This window comes from Melospiza melodia, chromosome 25 (assembly GCF_035770615.1).
Source record: "Melospiza melodia melodia isolate bMelMel2 chromosome 25, bMelMel2.pri, whole genome shotgun sequence".
Taxonomy (NCBI): domain Eukaryota; kingdom Metazoa; phylum Chordata; class Aves; order Passeriformes; family Passerellidae; genus Melospiza; species Melospiza melodia.
The window spans coordinates 7,514,775-7,539,794 of record NC_086218.1 but is presented as its reverse complement, the minus strand read 5'-3'; the positions used below and the strand labels follow the sequence as shown (position 1 = coordinate 7,539,794).

The window sequence follows — 25,020 nt, the reverse complement described above, 5'->3', positions numbered from 1 at the left end:
GGTGCTGCTGTGGACCCAAGACCTGCCTGGGGTCAGGTGCTGCCTTCCTTCCATTCGGGATCATGGAGAGCAGTCGCAGGTGTTCTGCAGGGCACGTGCCTGACCTCGGTACACTGCTACACTGCCAGTGGGCACTGGGATCCAACCTGCTGCCTTGGCGGCTTCTGCCCGCTGCCGGTGGTGGTGCCGGGACCGATTGGTGCCCGTGAGTTTGCAAAAGGAGCGATTTCCCCTCCTGCCTCCCGTCCGAGGCCGCCATGGCCCCTGAGGGGATGGAGCTGGACCGGGGCGCCCCCTGCTGGCCGGAAGTGCTCCCTGCAGCGCCCCCTGCTGGCCGCGGGTATAACTGCCACAAAAACCAACAGCGCTGAGCGGGAGGGAAAGTTCTGGGTTTGTGTTGTTTGTTCTGTTCTGTTTTAAAAATTTCCCACTAAAGAGCTGATATTCCTTTTCCTACACTTTTGTCTTGTATCCCCATAATCTTTCAAATTAGAAAAAGAGTTTTAGAGATGGGTCTTATTATTCCAGGAAGGTTCCTACTTTCCTTGGTAGATATTTCTCATTTAAATGAGTTGCCAACTCCTGGGTTCCAGCATGGATGGGACAGACACCCGAAGAGGAGACACGGTCAGGCACTTGCCCACCTCATGCTCTGCCTTTTAAGCCAGCTGGGACACCAAGGGCCCTCTTCCCAGGCAGCACTTCTCGTCACCTGGTCACTCCAGAGCTGGCTTTGGCAGAGCGTCACACTCTCCCCAGTGTGCCACGGCTGACAGACTGATGGACAGATGGAGCCCTGTCTCACCAAAAGCAAGGCCTGACCCATCCCTGCCACACACAGGTGTTCCAAAACGTCTTCAGACATGAAACTTTTCCTGTCTCTGACACCCCACCCTTTGCCATGCCCTGATCCTGACTGTCCTGGAAAAGGGGGAGGCTCTGGAACCCCCACATGGACTTTGTGTCATCCTGGTGTGGAGAACATGACAGAGGAGGGGTTTGGGACAGGGGAGAAGAAAATCTAGAGCCTCCTGAAGGCTGATTTGGCCATCAGAGCAATGCAGGTCCAGGACACTGCTGGATTCCTCTGGTGGAGGAAACATGCTGGGGGATATGTCTGGGAAATCCCAGTTCCTTATTGGTGGCTTTCCCTGGAAATCGTTCTTTGCGTGACCATTTGGAGTCTGAACCTTGTTGCTGTTGCTGTTGGTTTTATTCGTTCTCATTGCTGTTTCAGGAAATTGTTCTTCTCTCAGCCCTTTGGGATCCTTGTGCCCCCACAGGGAGGGAGAGGGGCAGTTTTGGTGACAGCACAGACACGAGTGGGTGCCCATGGGTGGGGACAGCCAGTGCCCCCCAGTTCCCCCCAGTGTCACAGCACATTCCCGTAGATGTCACCGGGTTCCCGGTGGTCACCATGTCTCCCATGGTCTCTGTAGCCCCACATAGGTCACCTGGGTATCCTGGAGGGTGGTGGCACGGGGGGCACTGCAAGAGACACGGGCTGTGGGATCTGGGTGGGGTGACACTGGTGGGTGACGTGTCCCTCTGTGTGTGTTCCCCCCGTACTCAATCCCCTGCCCTCTTGGTGACCACGATGTGGGTGTACAGCACCTCCCCCTCCTCTGGGGGGGCCAGGGGATCCGGGGGGTGCTGAGGGAATAAAGGGGATGTGGGGGAGGGGATGTGAGGTCTTGGGGGTTGGGGTAAAAGGGGAGAGTGTGGTTTGAGCCCCCCACTCACCTTTCCTGGTTCTTCCTGGCAGCTGCAGAGGAAACAGAAAGGGGTGACTTTGGGGTCCCATGGCCCTGACCCCTCTCAGGATTCCTGAACCCCCACTGAACCCTCGATTCCCCTCAGGACCCCCAAGCATCCCTGAACCCCCCAGAATTAATGAACATCCCCAGTACCCTCGACCAACTCAGTCTCAAGAACGCAAAGCCCAGCAGGGGCAGAGATCCCCAGATACCCCCAGGGCTCCTGAAAGAACCCTCAACATTCCTGCAGGACCCTCCAGTGTCTCCCCAAATGCTTCAGGACCCTAAAACATGGTCACAATTCTGGGGCTGTGCGTGCTGCCCTATCGTTCCCCAACTCTGGGGGCCTCTACAGCACACTGGGACCCCTGTCCCCCCCTGCCACCCACCCACACGGTGCCTCCGGTGCCAGGTCACAATGATACCCACAAGGAGGAGCAGGAAAAAAAGGGCCCTGCCAACCCCTGTGGCCACTGCAAGAAACAGAGGGGGACACATCAGGATCACCCATTAGCCCAGGAGACCGGCACTCCCTAGTGACCCTGAGTGTCCCCACCTGTGACCCAGGGTGAGCCAGGTGTCACCTCCAGGGCCAGCTGAGGGCTGAGTGCCTGGAACACACAGTGCCCATCCTATCCCAGCTGGTTGGTGGCCATGCACTGGTAGGTGCCTGAATGTCCCACATCGACGTTCCTGAGCTCCAGGAGGGGACCCTGGACCACGTCCTGCCCATTGTGCAGCCAGGTGAAGGTGACAGGGGCTGAGCCCACCTGCACTGAGCAGCGCAGGGTCACGTTGTCACCTGCACACACCTGCTGTGCCCGGGGACCAGGGGAGATGGTGGCATTTTCCACAGGCACTGCAGGGACACAGACAGGGCTGAGGCCACAGGGAGGGGCTGGCAGCAAGTGTGGAGGGATATGGACTGGGGAATGGGTGTGAATCAGAAGGTTGGGTATAGGGTTACACTATGGAAATATGAGGGGTCACAGGGGAGAAGTGAGGGGACACAAGGAAGGTGTCTGGGGGACATGGAGGTGCCCAACCAAAGGACCTGGGGGGGGGGGTTTGGGCACTCCTCGAGCCCATCCCCACACTTACTTTGCACCGTGATGTGGAGCCGGGTCCTGCTCTTCCTCTCAGAGCGTACCTGGCAGCTGTAATTCCACGAGTGGGAGACCCCCACAGCAGGCAGCAGCAGCTACGGGGAGCCCTGCGGGCCCCCCACCACCTGCCTGTCCCAGTAGAACATGTGCAGGAGGGGGGCTGGGGGCTGCAGGGGGCTGGGGGTGCTGAGGCAGCTGAGAGTCAGTGGGGATTGCTGAGGAGGCCTGGGGGGACCGTCCAGCACCGGCACCGGGAAGAGCTCAGGGCAGGAGAGGGGAGGGGGATTTGTGGGCCTGAATCTCTGGGGAGGGGCTGTGGGGATGTCAGGGTGGGGGCTGTGGGGTGCTCACTGTGCACTGCCACTGTCACTGGCGCTGACTCGTTCCACCCTCAGGATCCCACCTGGCCACGGCAGCTGTAGCTGCTGCTGTCGTTCAGCTGCCGAGGAGACAGGGACAGATCTGTCCCACTGCAGATCCCCTGCAGTTCCTTCCCCTTGTGGTAGAAGGACACCAAGGTGACCGTGTGGTTCCACCTGCCCCGGCAGTGCAGTGTCATCGTGTCCCCTTTCAGCAGCGACCGCGCCGGCACCTGCAGCACCAGATAGTTTAGGGGACAGAGGGGTCCTGTCAGACCTGATTGCACTGGGACTGCCCCATTGAGTCACACACAGCACACCAGGAGTCCCCACTTCCAACAGTGGCGTCTCCCACTCTTGTGACCCATGCACTGTAACACACCCAGAGCCCTTGGGGTCCCACGGGTGCCAGCATGGGGACACCCAAACCCCCCTCACCATTTAAGACCCTCACGGCAGAGCTGCACCCACTGCCAGGTCTGTCACACATATAGGTGCCAATTGCAGTGACAATGATGTTGCTGCGTCCCTCCTGCCACCAGCGCTGCCTGTTCTTGTGCCAAGTGGTGGCAACGGTGGACCCCGAGCCCTGGCAGGTCAGTGTCACCCGGTCCCACCACAGAGCCGGCCTCCAGGGGGACTTCACCAGGAGCTGGGTGGTCTGAGCACCTGTGGATGACAGGGGACACCAGCCTGCCAGGGCCAGTGTGGGGCTGGGGACAGGGTGGTGGGGCCATGGCATCCCCCGAGGACTCACCAGTGAAGTCGAGGGTCTGGGCTGGGTGGGGCTGGCCCTGGAGGGACAGCAGCACCTGGAGTACAGGGTGTGGGGGCTGTCCCCAAACTGTCCCTCTGGGGACAGCAGTTCTTGTGGGAAAGTGTGTCTGTCCTCAAAAGATTTGGAGAGGCACGAGGACATGTCTGTGTCACAGTCACCCGTGCACCACATCCATGTGGCACAGGCACCTTGGGAACAGTTACACCGAGGCCACCCTGGACTGAGGCAGAACATGGGGACACTGTGGACACCCCGGGCACAAGGACACCATGGACACAGCCCATACTGTCCCGGGTCTCCCCCAGCAGCTTACGATCCCATCCCCATGATCCCATCCCCATGGCCACATCCTCACTGTTCTTGTCCCCTTCTGTCCCTGCATCCCAGTTCCCTTGTCCCTATCCCCAGAGCTGCCTGAGCCCAAAGGTGCCAGTCCCCACATTCCTGGCCCCACATCCCCATCCCCAAATTCCTGCCCCTGTTCCAGTGTCCAAAGCCACCCTACATCCCCAGTCCCACCAAGGTCCATGTGAGTACCATGGACTGGCACTGCTGGCATTGGGGACCTCAGGGGACCCCACAGCCCCCCTGTGCTCCCTCCCCTCCCCATCCCAAGGGTGTCAGGCCCATGCCCAGGGCACTCACCCCACAGGAGCAGCGCCACCTTCCCGGCCATCCCGGTGTCCCCAGCCATGTGCACTGGCTGTCACTTGCTGCTGTGGCCACCCCTCCCCTGGCTGGCGGCTCTTCGGATGAAGGGGAAGGAAGTGAGGTCATGTCCATCCCCACCTGTTGGTGACACCTGGTGGGGGCAGGGTGGCCACAAGCTGGGCACAGGCTGGGGACATGGTTGGGCACGGTGTTTCCAGGAGGGGGGGCTCAGGGGATGTGGAGAAGCAAGGATGGGTGTCCAGGAGAATGGGGGTCCCAAGGAATTGGGGTCTCCATGCCTGCGGGGATTCAGGGATCCCCTGAACCTGGTCCCCATGGATTTGGGGTCATGGCATGTGGGTGCCAGGGTTGGGGGTGCAGGGGGAAAAAGGAGACACTCGGGAATAGTGGTTCTGGGGGAAGAAGCAGCCCATGGGATGGGATCAAGGCAATGGTGGTGCTGGGCAAGGGCAGTCCTGGGATGGGGGTCCCCAGGGAGGAGAGAAACCAAGGCAATGGGGGTCCCATGGTTGGGGTTCCCAGAGGAATGGGGGTGTCAGGGATGGGCACTGGCGCAATGGACACAGGGATCTCAGCTCCTTCCCTGGGTACTTCGGATTTTGGGGTGACCCACAGCCTAGCAAAGACAACCTGGGTGCTCATTTCCTGTGCAGCCATCACATGGGGAGTCCTGGATAGATCTGCCTCTGTGCCTTCCCCCACCCTTGAATTTTTCCACTCTTTATTTCTCTTTGTTGCTTATTTTCCTCATTTTTGTACCATGTCCCCTGACCCCTGTTCCTGACTCAGCAATCTCAGGGAGCACCTGAGCAGGGAAGGGGTTGGAGGGACCAGGGGAGGCGTAAAACGGGGAGTGGGGGATGCAGGGATGGCGGGGGGAGGCTGTGGATGATGTAGGTGTTGGGCTGTGCCCCCTCAACACTTTCCTTTTCCTGGACAAGAAAGAATAGGCCATTGGTGCTCAGTTTCAGATGAGAAATTTGGGGGTTCTGTCCTAGGGTAGCACATCCAGGGGCTCCTGTCCTGAGGGGATCCTGTCCCAGGGGTGGCACATCCTGGGGACCCCTGTCAATGCAAGGGTGGGGCCCAGCCATGGCCCAGCCCCACTGCACAGGGATGGCCGTTGCCCAGCCCTGCTCTGGCCCAGCCCCAGGGGGCAGCCAGCACCTGAGGGTCCCCCCTGCACCCTTGGCTTTGATTCTGGCAGCTCTAGAGCTGCTGCCGAGGTGAGAATTCTGTGGGGGAAAAAGGCCTGCCTGTGTTTTGCTCAGCCCTGCAAGAAGAACAAAACCCAAAGGGAGCCCAAGCAGTGTCTCTGTGAGGGCCTTTGATGGTTTTCAGAGCAGGACTGGCTGGACTGGAAACCCCCCTGCAGGGGCAGCTGTGGGGGAACCAGTCTGGAAATGCAGCAATTGATAATTTTGTCCCTTTCCCCAAGGGACTGAGAGAGCCCCAGCACTACTGCAATCCCACACCAATCTTCTCAACAACCTGACCTGGACCCTCCTCCTCCTCCCTGCCTTGCTGTGCATGGACAGTGGCCGCATGCCCCGCACCCACCACAGCCGCTCTCTCACTGCCCTCCACACCTGGATGGGGAGAGAAAATTGAGCAAAGGGTTCCTGGGCTGAGACAAGGACCAGGAGAGATCACTCATCAAATCCTGTCACGGGTAAAACTGCTTATGATTTAGAGATATGAATTGAATTTATTGCTGACAAAATCAGAGCAGGATAAGGATAAGTCAAATGAACCCTTCCATACACCTTCCCCCTGTTATGAATGACTATGTAGTCATTGGTTTTCACTATTATATTGGGTTTTTGCAAATTATTTTGATACAATACAGTTTGTAATCAGTTCTTAACTGCTTTTTGTACACTACAGTTTGTCAGCCTTTTTACTCTAAACTCTGTGTACAATATATATTTAAATGTGATAAAAATATTATAGTTTAGGCTCTCCCAAAATATCAAAATAGAGACAATGTGCTGTGGATTACAACTTTACCTGTTGCAGTAGTAGCTAAAGCCTTTTTATTGTGTAACTAAGTAACAATGGTGAGAATAATTCAGATAACTTTGTGAAATAGCTAATGTTGATTTAATGTACTGGTGGAGTTTCTCATCTGTACGATGGGAACACATTGAAAAGTAGCAGGTAAATAAACATCAAAAGAGAGAATGCAAAGAGGAATTTACCACTGAGCGTTCAGTTATCAAGAACAGTCAAACCACAGAACAGGGGGGCCTTCTGAGGACATAAAATATGTAAATTTAATCTGCAGTATGGCACGTACTTTATGAAAATGAATCAAGGGTCAAACCATGTAAAAGGATTCCTGTAACACATAAACTGGAAAGAATGAATATGTATAACTCTTCCAATTAAATATTTAACAATATATAAAATGAAAAGGTAAAAACTCACCCTCTGCCCACTCAGTGCCCATGATGTGGGTGTTGAGCACAGCCCCCTCCTCTGGGGGGATCTGAGGAGGATGGGGAGCGCTCGGGGTGGTGCCTGGGGAGGGGGGAAGGGGAGTCCCAGCCCGAGTCCCCCACTCCCCTGTCCTGGAGCTTCCTGGCAGCTGCAAGGGAAAAGGGAGGGGGTGACCGAGGGGACCCCAGGACCCCTGAACCTTCCCGGGACCTCGGCAGATCCAACGACCCACAGGACACCCAAATCACCACAGTAGCCCTGGTTCCCACCAGATTCCTGATCTCTGCCCCCACTCTGGGGGCTCCCCCTCACTCCAGGACCCCCATATCCCCCACTGTCACCCACTCCGGCAGTGCCACCAGTGATAGCCCCCGATGACAGCCAGGAGCAGGAGCAGGAACAGGAGGGTCCTGCCGACATTCACAGCCAGTGCTGGGGACAGAGGGGACACATTGGGGTCATCCTGAACTGCAGGAGTCCTGAACACCCTGGTGACCCTGTGTGAACCCACCTGTGACCCAGGGTGAGCCAGGTGTCACCTCCAGGGCCAGCTCAGGGCTGAGTGCCCAGAATACGCGGTGCCCGTCCTGTCCCAGCTGGTTGGTGGCCACGCACTGGTAGGTGCCTGAATGTCCCACATGGATGTCCCTGAGCTCCAGGAGGGGACCCTGGGCCACCGCCTGCCCATTGCGCAGCCAGGTGAAGGTGACAGAGGCTGACCCCACCTGCACTGAGTAGCGCAGGGTCAAATTGTCACCTGCACGCACCTGGTGTGACAGGGGACCGGGGGTGATGGTGGCATTGGCTACGGGCACTGTGGGGACACAGACAGGGCTGACGCCACAGGTAGGGGCTGGCAGCCAGTGTGGGGGGATAGGAATGGGGGGATTGGTGTGATGGGGGATGTCGGGGATGGGGTCACACCACAGAGGGGTGAGGGGACACAGAGCAGGGGTGGAGGGACCAAAGAAAGGTTTCAGGGGGATGTGGAGGTCCCCAGGCAAGGCATCCGAGGAGGCTGTGGGGGCTCCCCATGCCCATCCCCACACTCACTGCACACCGTGACGCGGAGCTGGCCGCTGCTCGTCCACACAACCCCCCCTCGGAGCGCACCTGGCAGCTGTAATTCCCTGAGTGGGAGACCCCCATGTTGAGCACCAGCAGCTTCAGGGACCCCTGCTGGCTCCCCACCACCTGCCCATCCTGGCAGAACATGTGCAGGAGGGGGTCTCGGGGCCGCAGAGGGCTGGGGGAGCTGAGGCAGCTGAGAGTCAGGGGGGACCCCTCGGTGGGCTTGGGGGGACCCTCCAGCACCAGCACCGCGAAAAGCTCAGGGGAGGAGAGGGGAGGTGAGGACTGTGAGTCTGAGTGCACTGGGAAGGGGTTTTGGGATGTGAGGAGATTGGAGTTCCAGCCGTGTGGGTGCTCACCATGCACTGTCACTGTCACTGCTGCTGACCGAGACATAAATGACCTCACCATGGCCCTGCAGCTGTAGCTGCCGCTGTGGTTCAGCTGCAGACGGGACAGGGACAGCTCGGTCCCATTGATGGGCCCCATCAGATCCTTCCCATCCTGGTAAAATCGCACCTCGGTGACCGTCTTGTTCAACCAGCTCCGGCAGCGCAGCGTCACCGTGTCCCCCTCCAGCAGTGCCTGTGCTGGCACCTGCAGCACCAGATCATCTGTGGGACAGGAGGGTCCCATCTCACTGAGAGGCTCAAGAAAGCTCTGAGGTGAGTGCCCCTGGCACCAGGGACATCTGGGTACACTGGGATGAGCTGGGATGCACTGGGATATCCAGGTGTCCTGGGGACAGGCTCTTGTCCTCAGAGCCATGGGGTGTGAGGCCACCCTCCAACTGGAGCTGACCCAGACTTGTCAGGGGCCACTCGAATCATTAAAGAACCCCCCTCACCATTTGAGACTGTCACGGGGGGGCTGCGGCCGGTGCCAGGTCTGTCACACCTGTAGGTGCCACTCTCGGTGACAGTAAAGCGCTCATGTCCCTCCTGCCACCAACGCTGCCCGTCCTTGTACCAGGTGGTGGCACTGGTTGTCCCCAAGCCCTGGCAGGTCAGTGTCACCCGGTCCCACAGCACCGCTGGCCTCCAGGAGGGCTCCACCAGGAGCTGGGTGGTCTGGGCACCTGCAGGTGACAGGGGACACCAGCCTGCCAGGGCCACTGTGGGGCTGAGGACAGCAGGGTGGGGACATGGCATCCCCTGAGGACTCACCAGCGAGGCCGAGGGTCTGGGCTGGAAGGGAGAAGGGACAGGGCTCAGTGGGGGTGGCACGGCAGGGATAGCAGCAGGGGAGCATGGGGTGTGGGGGCTGTCCCCAAACTGTCTCCATAGGGACTGCAGTTCTTTTGAGAAAGTGTGTCTGGGTGGTCTCGAAAAGATTTGGAGAGGCAGAGACACACCTGTGTCACAGCCACCTCTGCACCACATCCCTGTGGCAGAGACACCTTGGGAACAGGGACACCAAGGCCACGCTAGGCTGAGGCAGAACATGGGGACACTATGGACACCCTGGGCATGAGGACACCTTGGACACTGCCCATGCTGGCCCATGTCACCCCCACCAGCTCATGATCCCATCCCCATGGCCACATCCTCACCATTCTTGTCCCCTTCTGTCCCTGCATCCCAGTTCCCGTGTCCCTATTCCCAAAGCTATCTGAGCCCAAAGGTGCCAGTCCCCACATTCCTGTGCTCACATCCCCATCCCCAAATTCCTGTCCCCTGTTCCTGTCCACAAAGCCACCCTACATCCCCAGTCACACCAAGGTCCACTGTGGGTAACATGGACTGGCTCTGCTGACATTGGGGACCTCAGGGGACCCCACAGCCCCCCTGTGCCCCCTCCCCTCCCCATCCCAGGGGTACCATGCCTGTGCCCGGGGCACTCACCCCACAGGAGCAGTGCCACCTTCCCCGCCATCCCGGTGTCCCCAGCCATGTGCACTGGCTGTCACTCACTTCTGTGGCCACCACTCCCCTGGCTGGCGGCTCTTCGGATGAAGGGGAAGGAAGCGAGGTCACATCCGTCCCTACATGGGGATGGCCCTTGGTGGGGGCAGGGTGGCCACAAGCTGGGGACAACGCTGCATAGTCTGGGGATGTGGTGGGTGATGGTGTTGCCAGGAGTGGGGGGTTCAGGGGATGTGGGAAACCAAGGATGGGTGTCCAGGAGAATGGGGGTCCAAGGGAATTGGAGTCTGGATGCCTGGGGATATTGAGGGATGGGGGTGCTGTGGGAACATGGTCCCCAGAGATTTGGGGTCATGGCATGTGCGTGTCAGGGTTGGGGGTGCAGGGGGAAAAAGGGGACCCTTGGGAATAAGGGTTCTGGTGCAAAAAGCAGCCCATGGGATGGGATCAAGGCCATGGTGGTGCTGGGCAATGGCAGTCCTGGGATGGGGGTCCCCAGGGAGGAGAGACCAAGGCAATGGTGTCCCATGGTTGAGTTCCCAGGGGAATGGGGGTTTCAGGGCTGGGAAGTGGCTGGGTGGACACAGGGGTCACAGCTCCTGCCCTGGGTGTCTCAGATTTTGGGGTGACCCACAGCCTAGCAAAGGCAACCTGGGGTGCTCTTTTCCTGTGCAGGCATCACATGGGGGGTCCTGGATAGCTATACCTCTGTGCCCTCCCCTGCCCCTGAATTTTTCCTCTCTTTATTTCTCTTATTTCCTTATTTTCCTCACTTTTGTGACAGAGGCCCTCACCCCCAGTTCCTGGCTCAGCAATCCCAGGGAGCACCTGAGCAGGGAGTGGGTTTGGGGGAGACAGGGGCAGGGAAAAATTGGTTTAGGGCGTGCCAGGAAAGATGGGGAGGCTGTGAGTGATGGAGGTGTTGGGCTGTGCCCTCTCAACCGTTTCACTTTCTTTTCCTTGGAAAAGCAGGAAGCGGCCGTTTGTGCTGAGAGTCAGATGGGAAAGGGACGGGGTTCTGTCCTGGTAGGGCACATCCAGGAGGATCGTTTCCTGGGAGGATTCTTTCTTAGGGAGTGACACATCCTGGCATGAGGGGACCTGTCCTGGGAGTGGCACTTCTGGAAATGTCCCTGCACATTCCTGGATCTGTACATTCCTGGCCGTGTGCCTGTCCCAGGGGTGGCACATCCTGGGGACCCCTGTCAATGCAAGGGTGGGGCCCAGCCATGGCCCAGCCCCACTGCACAGGGATGGCCATTGCCCAGCCCTGCTCTGCCCAGCCCCAGGTTGCAGCCAGCACCTGAGGGCCCCCCATTTCCCCCTTGGCCTTGATTCTGGCAGCTTTAGAGCTGCTGCAGAGGTGAGAATTCTGTGTGGGCGGAAAAGGGCTGCCTGTGGTTTGCTCAGCTCTGCAAGAAGCAAAAACCCCAAAGGGAGCCCAAGCAGTGGCTCTGTGAGGCCCTTTGATGGTTTTCAGAGCAGGGCTGGCTGGAAACCCCCCCCTGCAGGGGCAGCTGTGGGAGAACCAGCCTGGAAATGTAGCAATTGATCATTTTGTGCCTGTGCCCAAGGGACTGTGAGAGCCCCAGAACTACTGCAAATCCCACAACAATCTGCCCAACAATCTGACCTGGACCCTCCTCCTCCTCCCTGCCTTGCCGTGCATGGACAGTGTCCGCATGCCCCGCACCCACCACAGCCGCTCTCTCACTGCCCTCCACACCTGGATGGGGAGAGAAAATTGAGCAAAGGGTTCCTGGGTTGAGACAACGACCAGGAGAGATCACTCATCAAATCCTGTCACGGGTAAAACTGCTTATAATTTAGAGATATGAGTTGAATTTATTGCTGACAAAATCAGAGCAAGATAAGGATAAGTCAAATAAACCCTTCCATACACCTTCCCCCTGTTATGAATAACTTTGTAGTTGTTGGCTTTCACTAATATATATTTTTTTCAAAATATTTGATACAATACAGTTTGTAATCACTTTTTAACTGCTTTTGATACACCACAATTTGTCAGCCCTTTTACCCTAATCCCTGTGTAGAACATATATTTTAGTGTGATAAATAATATAGTTTATGCTCACACAAAAGATCAAGATAGAGACAATGTGCTGTGTAATATAACATTAACTGTTACAGAAGTAGCTAATGCCTTTATTTGTGTAACTAAGTGACAATGATAAGAATAACTCAGATAATTTTGTGAAATAGCTAATGTTGATTTAATGTACTGGTGGAGTATCTCATCTGTATGAGAAGAACACACTGAACAGTAGCAAGTGAAAAAACATCAAAAGAGAGAGTGCAAAAAGGAATTTACCCCTGACTCTTCCATTATCAAGAACAGTCAAACCACAGAACAGGGGAACCTTGTGAGGACATAAAATATGTAAATTTAATCTGCACTATGGCATGTACTTTATGAAAATGAATCAAGGGTCAAACCAAGCAAAAGGATTCCTGGAACATGTGAACTGGAAGGAATGTTTGAATATGTATAATCCTCCTGAGTATGTATTTCACCAATACAATGAAAAGGTATGTATGGAGAATTGTTGTAGTTAACAGTGTGCCTCTGGCAGTTGCCAAGCACCCAGCAGGCTGGTTACTGTCCATTTTATCCCTTATTAAACATTTACAAATTTGAAAGAGTGAGCCTTGTTTCTCACATAGTTTGACCAAAAAATTGAATTTGGGTACAATGGGAGGGAAAAACGTTGTGTGCTCCCTCAGCACTGGAAGGGTAAATGAGGAGCCCTGTGGGGTGCTGTGAAGAGGAAGAAGAGACCCCTGAGGGGAATCGATGACCCCAGTGCCCCCCAGTGCCCCCCATATCACAGCACGTCATCGTAGTCCCGGGGGTCCCGTTGCCCCTCGTAGGGTCCCAACAGCTCCGCATTGGTCACTTATGGATCCCGAGGTGGGGTAGGACTGTGGGACACTCGTGGGGACCCTGAAAGTGACACCGGTGCAGACCTGGGTGGGGGTGACAGCTGTAGGTGACATGTCCCTGTCCCCCCCTGTACTCACCCTCTGCCCACTCGGTTCACAGCCCCCTCCTCTGAGGGGAGGGGTCTAAGGGGGATGGGGAGGGGGAAAGGGGGAGTCCCAGCCTGAGCCCCCCACTCACCTGTCCTGGAGCTTCCTGGTGGCTGCAAGGGAAAGGGGAGGAGGTGACCAGGGGGAGCCCAGGATCCCTGAATCTTCCTGGGACCTCAGTAGCTCCAACCACCCACGGGACCCCCAAATCCACACTGCAGCCCCAATTCCCAATGGACCCCTGATTCTCCCTGAACACTCTGATCACCTCTGAATCTCCCAGAACTTCTGCATCACTGCAGTTTCCCCAGTCCCCCTGTTGCCCACAACCCTCTGTGTCCTGAGAACCCCAAGCCTGGCAGGGAGAGGGACCCCCAAAACACCACCAGGACCCAAAAAGATCCTCCAACATCCCTGCACAGCCCTACAGGATCTCCCCAAACACTGCATGATCTCCCAATGCACCACAATGTTTCTATGTTCCTTAAAGTCCATCTGGGGATGTCCCTGGAGCCCAACAAAGACCCTCCAAGTTGCCCCCAAATCCCCCAGGACCCCCAGCCAAGGTCACTGCAGACTTAGTGTCCCCCAGCTCAGGGGCCCTGGGTGCTGCTGATCTCTGTCCCTTCTCTGGGGGCTTCCCCTCACTCCAGGACCCCCGTCCGCCATTGTCACCCACTCCGGTGGTGCCACCAGTGACAGCCCCCGATGACAGCCAGGAGGGGGAGCAGGAACAGGAGGGTCCTACTGACATTCACAGCCACTGCTGGGGACAGAGGTGGACACATTGGGGTCACCCTGAACTGCAGGGGCCCTGAACATCCCAGCAAACCTGTGTGACCCCACCTGTGACCCAGGGTGAGCCAGGTGTCACCTCCAGGGCCAGCTCCGGGCTGAGTGCCCGGAACACGCGGTGCCCGTCCTGTCCCAGCTGGTTGGTGGCCACGCACAGGTAGGTGCCCGAATGTCCCACATCGATGTCCCTGAGCTCCAGGAGGGGATCCCGGGCCACCTCCTGCCCGTTGTGCAGCCAGGTGAAGGTGACAGGGGCTGAGCCCACCTGCTCTGAGCAGCGCAGAGTAACGTTATCACCTGCATGCACCTGGTGTGACAGGGGACCAGTGGTGATGGTGGCGTTGGTCACGGGCACTGCAGGGACACAGACAGGGCTGACACTGGGAGAGGTAGGATGGAGATGGGGGTACTGTGGGAGTGGTCATCCTCAGCCCAAGGGTCTTGGTCTCCCAGGACAGTGACATTCATGGGGTCACTCTCGGCCACACTGTCCCCGTCGCTGTACCCACACTGGTACTGGCCGCTGTCATTGTCCCAAGCGTGGCCCTGCTCCAGGTTGGGGGTGGTGCCCAGTGGTGCTCTCGAGCCCTCCCAGTGCCAGGAGAAGGACATGGGACCTCTCCCCGTGGCCACTGCGCAGCTCAGCACGAGGTGGTGCCCCAGTGCCACCTGTCCCCTGGGGGGCTGCACCCACAGTGAGAGCGGGACCCCTGCGGGAGGGGGTGACTGCAGGGGACAATGGGGGAGCTGTGGGGGGCAGGTGGAAGAGGGGAAGGGGGACCCCACTGAGGGAGAGTCGGCGCAGAGATGGAAAGGGGCTTGGAAATGCACCCCAAGGAAGGATGGAGGGTTCAGGGATCTGTCATCTGGAGAGGAAGATGGGGAGACCCCAGGAAGAGTATGTAAACCCAGGGAGGGAATGGTGAGACCTGAGGACCATGGGGGGAGATCAGAGAGGGCTATGGTTAAACCAGGGAGAGATGAAGGGATCCCAGTGAGGAATGGGGGGACACAGAGGGTGATCCCAGCAGGAATGAGAGGATGTGGAAAAAGATTACAAGGGAATAGGGGGTACCCACATAGAGGTTAGGGGATCCGGTGAGATACCCAGGAAAGGATGGGGGACCCTGGCATTTATGGGGGAACCCAGGCAGTGTGGGGGACCCAGGGAGGCTGTGGGGGATCCCCGTGCCCATCCCTGCACTCAGAGCACAACGTGATGCGGAGCTAGGAACTATTCTTCTGCACGACCCCACCCTCGGATTGCACCTGGCAGCTGCAATTCCCTGAGTGGTAGACCCCCACAGGGGGCACCAGCAGCTGCGGGGACCCCTGCGGGCCCCCCACAACCTGCCCATCCCGATAGAACACGTGTAGGAGGGGGGCTCGGGGCTGCAGGGGGCTGGGGCTGCTGAGGCAGCTGAGAGTCAGGGGGGATCCCACAGTGAGCTTGGGGGGACCCTCCAGCACCGGCACCATGAAGAGCTCTGGGAAGGAGAGGGGAGGGAGATTTGTGAGCCCGAGTCCCTGGGGATAGCCTGTGGGGATGTCAAGGTGGCAGCTGTGGGGTGCTCAGCGTGCCCTGTCACTGTCACTGGATCCAAGAGTGCCCACGGTGCCACCTTGGAGTCCACCCAGGCCCCGCAGCTGTAGCGGCCATCGTGGTTGAGCTGCAGAGGGGACAGGGACAACTCGGTCCCACTGAGGGACCTCTCGACCTCCTTGTCTCCATGGTAGAATTGCACCCCACTGACCGACATGTTCTCCCAGCGCCGGCAGCACAGTGTCACCGTGTCCCCCTCCAGCAGCTCCTGTGCCAGCACCTGCAGCAACAACCGAGCTGCGGGACACGAGAGTCTTAGGACACCTGGGGCATTCCATTTTCTCAAAGAACCCACGAACTGGAACATATCCATTGCACCAGGGGGCCCTGAATCCAGAACTGGGGTCCGTCTGCTCTGAGATGCTCTGGGATGTCCCCGTGTGCCGGGGACAGGCTCTGGTCACACCAGGAGGTGACCCATGGAGCAGAGCCCACCCAGAGCCCTCGGGGTCCCCGCAGGTGCCAGGCTGGAGACACCCAAATCCCCCTCACCATCTGAGACTGTCACGGGGGGGCTGAGCCCGGTGCCAGGTCTGTCACATGTGTAGGTGCCACTCTCAGTGACAGTGAACTGATCACGTCTCTCCTGCCTCCAGCGTCGCCCGTCCTTGTACCAGATGGGGGCTGTCCCAAAGCCCTGGCAGGTCAGTGTCACCCGGTCCCACAGCACTCCCGGCCTCCAGGGGGGCTCCACCAGGAGCTGGGTGGTCTGGGCACCTGTGGGTGACAGGGGACACCAGCCTGCCACGGCCAGGGTAGGGCTGGGGACAGCAGGAAGGGCCATGGCATCCCCTGAGGACTCACCAGCAAGGCCAAGGGTCTGGGCTGGAAGGGAGAAGGGACAGGGCTGGGTGAGGGTGGCATCACAGGGACATTGGCAGGGAGGGACTGGGTGTGGGAGCTGTCCATAAACTGTCATAATGTGGCAAGGACCCCTTGGGGACAGACACACACCGGCTAGCCCTTGCTCAGTTAGGACATTGGACACCCGGAAATGGAAACTCAGTAGTGGTTGCAGTGGTCACCCCCACCAGCCCCATGATAGTTCCCCAAATCCCTGTTCCCCCATTATTTTCCGCTCTCTCCTGTCCCCACAGCCCTGGTCACCTCATGCTCTGGCTCTGCGGCCTTTCAGGACCTCAGGGGACCCTGCAGCCTCCCTGTGCCCCCTCCCCACCAGTCTCTGCCTCACCAGGGCCCATCCCCAGGGTGTTCGGCCCGTGCCCGGGGCACTCACCCCACAGGAGCAGCGCCACCTTCCTGGCCATCCCGGTGTCCCCAGCCATGTGCACTGGCTGTCACTCGCTGCTGTGGCCACCGCTCCCCTGGCTGGCGGCTCTTCGGATGAAGGGGAAGGAAGCGAGGTCACATCTCGTCCCCATATGTAGGTGGCCCTTGGTGTGGGCAAGGTGGGGACAGGATGGGGTAGGGTGGGGACCTTGTGGGACATGGAGGGGCCAGAATTTGGAGTCTGAGGTGGTGTAGGGTGCCAGGGATGCGTGTCCAGAGCAATGGGGTGCCCCGGGATGGGGTCCCATGGGAATGGGGGTCCCAGTGGATGGATGGACTCAGACTTGGGGATGAAGGTGCCAGAACAATATAGTCTCCTGGGATTTGTGATCATGGGATGGGGGCCAAGTGATGGAGGTGGCAGGGGAAAGGATAACCCTGTGAGAATGGGGGGTCCTGGGGGAATCAATATCCCCAACGGAATGGGGCTCCCAGGGACTGGAATTACCAGGATGGGGTTTTTCGGGGTCAGAGATTGTGAGGAACTGCAGTCTAGGGAAGGGGTCTTAGGGAAGGAGGGACAAAAGGAAATGGGATTCCCATGGTTGGGGTCCCAGAGGAATGGGGGTGTCAGGGATGGGCAGTGGCTGGGGGGGCATGGGGGTCACAGCTCCTTCTCTGGGTGTTTCAGATTTTGGGGTGACCCATGGCCAGGTGCTGCCCCCTTGGGATGCTCATTCCTTGTGCAGGTATCACATGGGGATCCTGGGTAGCTCTGCTTCTGTGCCCTCCCCTGCCCTTGATTTTTTCTTTCTTTATTTCTGTTTTTTTCCTTATTTTCCTCACTTTTATGCCATGTCTCCTCAACCCCAGTTCCTGGCTCAGCAATCCCAGAAATCACCTGAGCAGGGAACGCATTGGAGGGAGCCAGGGGAGGGGGATAATGGGGAGAGCAGGGAGGGGTGGGGAGGCTGTGGGGGATGGAGGTGTTGGGCTGTGCCCCCACACCACTTTCACTTTCTTTTTCCTGGACAAAAAGGAAGAGGCTGTTTGTGCTGAGAGTGAGAAGGCAAAGGGAAGCAGTGTCTGTCCTGGGAGGGCACATCCGGGAGGGTCCTGCCCTGTGAGGTCCCTGTTGTGGGGTTGATCTGGGGGGATCCAGTCCAGGGGGTGACACATCCTGGCATGGGGTGTCCTGTCCCAGGGGTGGCAGTTCCAGAAATGTCCCTGCACATTCCTGGTCGGGTGCCTGTCCCAGGGGTGGCACATCCTGGGAACCCCTGTCAATGCAAGGCTGGGGCCCAGCCATGGCCCAGCCCCACTGCACAGGGATGGCCATTGCCCAGCCCTGCTCTGGCCAGCCCCAGGTGGCAGCCAGCACCTGAGGGTCCCTCCCTGCCCCCTTGACTTTGATTCTGGCAGCTTTAGAGCTGCTGCAGAGGTGAGAATTCTGTGGGGGAAAAAGGCCTGCCCTGTGGTTTGCTCAGCTCTGCAAGAAGCACAAACTCAAAGGGAGATCAAGCAGTGGCTCTGTGAGGTCGTTTGATGATTTTCAGAGCAGGACTGGCTGGAAACTCCCCATGCAAGGGCAGCTGTGGAGGAACCAGTTCGAAAATGTGATCATTGGTCATTTTGTCCCTGTCAGCAAGGGACTGTGAGAGCCCCAGCACTACTGCAAATTCCACATCAACCTGCTCAACAACCTGACCTGGACCCTCCCTCTTGAACAAAACCTGCAGCCCTTTGGTACCTCCAAGAAAGAATGTTTGTGATCTGGATGTGCACAGCAGAAGAGAGGGGAAAGTGTGGCAATATTGAACAGGGGCTGCACACGAGTAGCTGGGGAGCAGGGTTGTCACAGCAAGAGCAGGGAATGCCCAGGCAGGGGAATTCAGGGCAGGCTGGAGTGGATTTACCGGGGAATCAGACCCTGAGGCACACCCTGGGTCACCCCCAGCCCGATGGTCCCGCTCACCCAGGACGGTGACATTCAGAGGGTCACTCTTGGCCACACTGTCCCCGTTGCTGACCTGGCACCGGTACTGGCCGCTGTCATTGTCCCCAACGTGGCGCAGCTCCAGGCAGGGGCTGGTGCCCAGTGGTGCCCCTGAGCCCTCCCGGTGCCAGGAGATGGACAAGGCATCTGTCCCAGCAGCCACCACACAGCTCAGCACTTGGTGGTGCCCGAGTGCCACCTGTCCTCCTGGGGGCTGCGTCCAAAGTGACACCCCTGAGAGAGGAACCCCTGTGGGAGGGCAGGACAGCAGGGGACAGTGAGGGACCCGAGGGGGTCGGGGAGGGGCAGGAGGATCACAGTGAGGGAGAGGAGGCGAAGAGATGGGGGGGGGGCTTGGAAACAGGGAGATGGAGGGTTCTGGGAGGGGACACCTGGAGAGGGAGGAGGGCAACACCAGGAAGGGTATGGGGACCATGGGAGGGGATGGTGTGACCTGAGGAATGTGTGGGGACCTCAGAGTGGGGTGGGGGGATGCAAGGAGGAGTGAAGGGACCCGGTGAGGGATGGGGAGACATGGGCCAGGAATGGAAGACCTTGGGAGGGACCCGGGGCAGGAACGGCAGGACAGAGAAGAGGTGTTGGGGAGGATGGGGGTACACATGTAGGGCTGGGGTACCCGGGGAAAGACCTGAGAAAGAATGGGAGAGGCAGAGATGGATCCAGGAAAGGTTGGGGGCCACAGGGCAGGTGTCAAGGAGGGCTGAAGATACATAGGCAGTGCTGGGGTAGCCAAGGAGGCTGTGGGGGCTCCCCATGCCCACCCCACACTCAGCAGTGCGCACCATGACGCAGAGGCCCCCCCTCAGAGTGCACCTGGCAGCTGGAATTCCCCAAGTGGGAGACGCCCACGTTGGGCACCAGCAGCAGCAGGGACCCCTGTGGGCCCCCCACCACCTGCCCGTCCCGGTAGAACACGTGCAGGAGGAGGGCTTGGGGCCGCAGGGGGCTGGGGGTGCTGAGGCAGCTGAGAGTCAGGGGGGACCCCTCAGTGGGGTCAGGGGGACCCTCCAGCACCAGCACCGAGAAGAGCTCTGGGAAGGAGAGGGGAGGTGAGGATTCTGAATTTGAGTCTCCTGGGAAGTGACTTTGGAGTTGTCAGGAGTTTGGAGTTCCAGCCATGGGGGTGCTGACCATAAACTGTCACTGTTTCACTGTCACTGGCTCCGACTGTGCCCACATTGACATTTCAGCATCCAGCCAGCCCCTGCAGGTGTAGTGGCCACTGTGGTGCAGATGCAGAGGGGACAGGGACAGCTTGGTCTCATAGTGGGCCCTCCCCACCTCCTTGTCCTCATGGTAGAATCGCACTCCGGTCCCACCAGCACCGGCAGCGCAGTGTCACCATGTCCCCCTCCAGCAGCTCCCGTGCCGGTACCTGCAGCACCAGCCAGTCGGGGTGACATGGGTGTCCTGTCACACTGGGGGTCCCATTTTCATGGGGATCCCCTCACTGGATCACACCCAGCGCACCAGGGGTCCCCAACTCCAACACTGGGATTCCCCCACTCTGGGACGTCCCCAGAGCAGGGAATGGGCTCTGATCACACAGGAGGTGACCCATGGAGCAGAGTTCACCCAGACCCCTTGGAGTTCCCGTGAGTGCAAGCCTGGGGAGACCCAAAGTCCCCTCACCATCTGGGACTGTCAATGGTGGGCTGTACCTGGTGCTGGGTCTGTCACACACGTAGGTGCTTTTCACATGGGCAGTGAAGTGGTCATGTCCCTCCTGCCCCGAGCGCTGCCCATCCTTGTACCAGATGGTGTCATCGATGGTCCCCGAGGCCTGGCAGGTCAGTGTCACCTGGTCCCACAGCACCGCCGACCGCCAGGGAGGCTCCACCAGGAGCTGGGTGGTCTGGGCACCTGCGGGTGACAGGGGACACCAGCCTGCCAGGGGCAGTGTGGGGCTGGGGAAAGCAGATCCTGTGGGAAAGTGTGTCTGGGTGGTCCCCAAAATATATTTGGCAAAGCAGGGGGACATGTCTGTGTCACAGCCACCCGTGCACTGCATCTGTGTGGCACAGACACCTTGGCACCATGGCCACTGAGGCCACCCTGGGCTGAGGCATATCTCACCTCATGAGGCATACTCACCCATGATGCATATCATGGGGACATGGGTAGACATCCTGGGCATGAGGACACCACAAACACTGCTCATGCTGGCCCAGGTCACCCCCACCAGCTCATGATCCCATCCCCACGATCCCATCCCCATGGCTGCATCCTCACTGTTCTTGTCCCCTTCTGTCCCTGAATCCCAGTTCCCTTGTCCCTATGCCCAGAGCTCCCTGAGCCTAAAGGTTCCAGTCCCCACATTCCTGTCCCCACATCCCCATCCCCAAAGCCCCTGTTCCTGTCCCCAAAGCCACCCTACGTCCCCAGTCCCACCAAGGTCCACTGTGGGTAACATGGACTGGCTCTGCTGGCAGTGGGGACCTCAGGGGACCCCACAGACCCCCTGTGCCCCTCCCCTCTCCATCCCCAGGGTGTCAGGCCCGTGCCCGGGGCACTCACCCCACAGGAGCAGCACCACCTTCCCGGCCATCCTGGTGTCCCCAGTCATGTGCACTGGCTGTCACTCACTGCCAGGGGTGGCTGTCCCCTGTCTGGCAGCTCTTCGGATGAAGGGGAAGGAAGCGAGGTCAGGTCTCATCCTCGTGTGTAGGTCGCACCTGGTGGGGGCAGGGTGGCCACAAGCTGGGCACAGGCTGTGGGCAGGGTGGGGACAGGATGGGGACAAGCCTGGGTGTGACACAGTGGGACATGGGGTCTCCCGGAGTGGGGGGCTCAGGGGGTTTGGGGATGTGGGGATCGGTGTCCAGGGGTATTGACAGTCCCAGGGATGGAGTCCCTGGGAATGGGGGTGCTGAGGAGGGGGAGTCACTGGGAATGGGGGTCCCCAAAACTGAGGGGTCTCGGATGGGAGTGCCAGAGCAATGTGAGTTCCAGGGATTTGGGGTCATGGGGTGGGGATGCTGGGGGAATGGGGGATCCTGTGGGAATGGGGGTCCTGTGAAAATCAAGGTCCTGTGGGAAAGGAATTTTAGGGATGGAATAAAGAGCAGAGGGTTCCTTGAGTATGAGGGCTCCTGGGCCATGGAGATCCTGGGGAATGTGAGTACTGGGATATGGGTTCCACAGAGGGTGGGTACATAAGATATGGGGTACCCTTGATTTGATTTCCAGGGGAATGGACGAGCCAGGGACGGGCAGTGGGTGGGTGGGCACACAGGTCCCAGCTCCTTCCCTGAGTGTGTCAGATTTTTCGGCGACCCAGAGCCCAGCACAGCCCCCACAAGGTGCCTGCAGCCTGGGCATCATCCTAGACAGATTCTGAGGGGCTCTGGGTATGTAGAGCTGTCGCCGACCGACACGAAAGAACACACACACCACCGCTTTCAGGTGAAGGGAAAAAAGGGAAAGTTTTATTCTCTGACACCACTATTTATAGTTTTACAAGAGTGACAGTGGATTGGAAGGTGACAGTGACACCTCTGCAATGCCACAGGTCAAACCAACCGTTCATCAACTCTCTCCTCCTCCATAAAGGAATGAAAAAACAATGAATTGTTTACAGAAAGTGTGTGGGAAAGTTCACTACAAGAATGTCAACATCAGAAGGCTTAGAAAATCCTAGAAAACCAGGGCGACATGGAGCTGCTGCAGAGGTGAGAATTCTGTGGAGGAAAAAGGCCTGCCTGTGGTTTGCCCAGCCCTGCAATAAGCACAAAACTACAAAGGCAGTCCAAGCAGTGGGCTCTGCTATCGGAGGGCCTTTGATGGTTTTCTGATCAGGCCTGGCTGGAAACCCCCCCGGGAGGGGTAGCTGTGAGGGAACCAGCCCGGAAATGTAGCAATTGATCATTTGCTCCTCTTTGTAAGGGACAGAGAGAACCACAAAACTACTGCACAATCCACAACATTCTGCTCAACATCCTGACCTGGACCCTCCTTCTTGAACAAAACCTGCAGCCTTCTGGAACGTCATGGAAAGAATGTTTGGGTTCGGGATGTGTCTGCCAGATATGAGGGAAAAGTGTGGAAATACCAAGCAGGGGCTCTGCCCACAGCTCTGCTTGGGTGGTGAGTGACCCTGTCTGGATTCCCAGTGTCCCCAAAGCTGCTCAATCCCTGTCTTCCTCACCTGAGTGAAAGGCTGAGGCTTTGCAGGAATTATGGTGTAAATCCAGCAGCGGTGCTGCTGTGGACCCAAGACCTGCCTGGGGTCAGGTGCTGCCTTCCTTCCATTCAGGATCATGGAGAGCGGCCACTGCTGTTGCGCAGGGCATGTGCAGGCCCCGGGAGTCTGCTACACTGCCAGTGGGCACTGGGATCCAACCTGCTGCCTTGGCGGCTTCTGCCCACTGCCGGTGGCGGTGCCAGGAGCGATTGGTGCCCGTGAGTTTGCAAAAGGAGCGATTTCCCCTCCTCCCTCCCGTCCAAGGCCGCCATGGCCCCTGAGGGAATGGAGTTGGACCGGGGCGTGCCCTGCTGGCCGGGAGTGCTCCCTGCACTGCCCCCTGCTGGCCCAGGTTATAACTGCCACAAAAACCCAACAGCGCTGAGTGGGAGGGAAAGTTCTGGGTTTGTGTTGTTTGTTCTGTTGTGGTTTATAAATTTCCCAGTAAAAAGCTGTTATTCATTCTCCAACACTTTGGTATCCCCATAAACTTGGAAATTAAAAGAAGTTTAGAGATGGGTCATCTTTCCATTCCAGGAATATTCTCACTTTCCTTGGCAAATATTTCTCATTTAAATGAGTTGCCAACTCCTGGGTTCCAGCGTGGATGCGACAGACACCCCAAGAAGGGACAGGATCAGGGACTTGGGCACCTCATGCTCTGCCTTTTAAGCCAGTTGGGGCACCAAGGGCCCTCTCCTCAGATGGCACTTCTGGTCACCTGACCACTCTGGAGCTGGCTTTGGCAGAGCATCACACTGTCCCCAGTGTGCCACAGCTGACAGATTGATGGAAAGATGGAGCCCTGTCTTACCAAAAGCAAGGCCTGACCCACCCTTGCCACACACAGGTGTTCCAAAATGTCTACAGACATGAAACTTTTCCTGTCTCTGACACCCTACCATGTACTATGGCCTTAATCCAACTGCCCTGGAAAAATGGGAGGCTCTGGAAACTTCACCGGGCCTTTGTGACATCCTGGTGTGGGGAACACAGCAGAGGAGGGATTTGGGACAGGGGACAAGAGAATCCAGAGCCTCCTGAAGGCTACTGTGGCCATCAGAGCAAGGAAGGTCCAGAGCCCTGCCAGGTTCTTCTGGTGGAGGAAACGTCCCTGGGGGAGTGTTTGCGGTTTGTTCCTTTTAGTGTTCTTTCTCTGGAAATCGTTCCTTGTGTGACAATTTGGAGTCTGAATCTTGTTGCTGTTGCTGTTGGTTTTATTATCTCTCGTTGCTGTTTCAGGAAATTGGTCTCTCAGCCCTTTGGGATCCTTGTGCCCCCACAGGGAAGCAGAGGGACATTTTTATTTGCAGCACACCCATGAGTGGGTGCCCATGGGTGGGGACCCCCAGTGTCCTCCCAGGGTCACAGCACATTCCCGTAGGTGTCACCGGGTTCCCGTGGTTGTCCCTGGGTCCCCCTCAGCTCCGTGTAGGTCACCTGGGGATCCTGGAGGGTGGTGGCATGGGGGGACACTGCGAGAGACACGGGCTGTGGGATCTGGGTGGGGTGACACTCATGGGTGATGTGTTCCCCTGCGTGTGTCCCCCCTGTACTCACCCCCTGCCCACTTGGTGATCATGACGTGGGTGTACAGCACCTCCCCCTCCTCTGGGGGGGCCGGGAGATCCGGGAGGGCCCTGAGGGAATAAAGGGGATGTGGGGGGGGGGGGGATGGGAGGTCTTGGGGTTTGGGGTAAAACAGGAGAGTGTGGTTTGAGCCCCCCACTCACCTTTCCTGGTTCTTCCTGGTGGCTGCAATAGAAGCAGGGGAGGAGTGACTGTGGGGTCCCAGGGCCCTTAACACTCTCAGGATTCCTGGACCCCTTCAAGACCTCCAAGTATCCCTGAAGCCCCCCAGAATCCATGAGCCTCCCCAGTGTCCCCAGACATCTCACACTCAAGAACCCAAGTCCCAGGAGTGACAGAGACTTCCCCAAAAACACCCAGGGCCTTAGAAAGAATCCCCAACATCCCTGCAGGACCATGCAGCACCTCCTAAAACCCTACAAGATCTCTAGCCAAAGTCACAATTGTGGTGCTGTGGGTATTTCCCTATGGTTTCTCCAATTCTGTGGGCCTCTACAGCTC

General features: G+C 58.2%; 1 protein-coding gene and 1 pseudogene across 1 annotated transcript in view; both read right to left on the bottom strand.

Moving 5' to 3' along the window:
- Positions 1-15,656, bottom strand: part of LOC134429071 (Fc receptor-like protein 2) — a 50,100-nt pseudogene extending 34,444 nt beyond the window's left edge.
- Positions 15,657-18,896: 3,240 nt separating this feature from the next.
- The window catches only part of LOC134429070 (Fc receptor-like protein 3), a 36,459-nt gene continuing 30,335 nt past the window's right edge, over positions 18,897-25,020 (bottom strand). Inside the window, exons 14-18 of the mRNA XM_063176160.1 lie at positions 24,663-24,684; positions 24,490-24,540; positions 23,891-23,907; positions 20,408-20,547; positions 18,897-18,939 (exon numbers count right to left, since the gene is read on the bottom strand). Coding sequence (XP_063032230.1) covers positions 18,897-18,939; positions 20,408-20,547; positions 23,891-23,907; positions 24,490-24,540; positions 24,663-24,684 — 273 coding nt within the window. The remainder of the gene's footprint in view (positions 18,940-20,407; positions 20,548-23,890; positions 23,908-24,489; positions 24,541-24,662; positions 24,685-25,020) is intronic.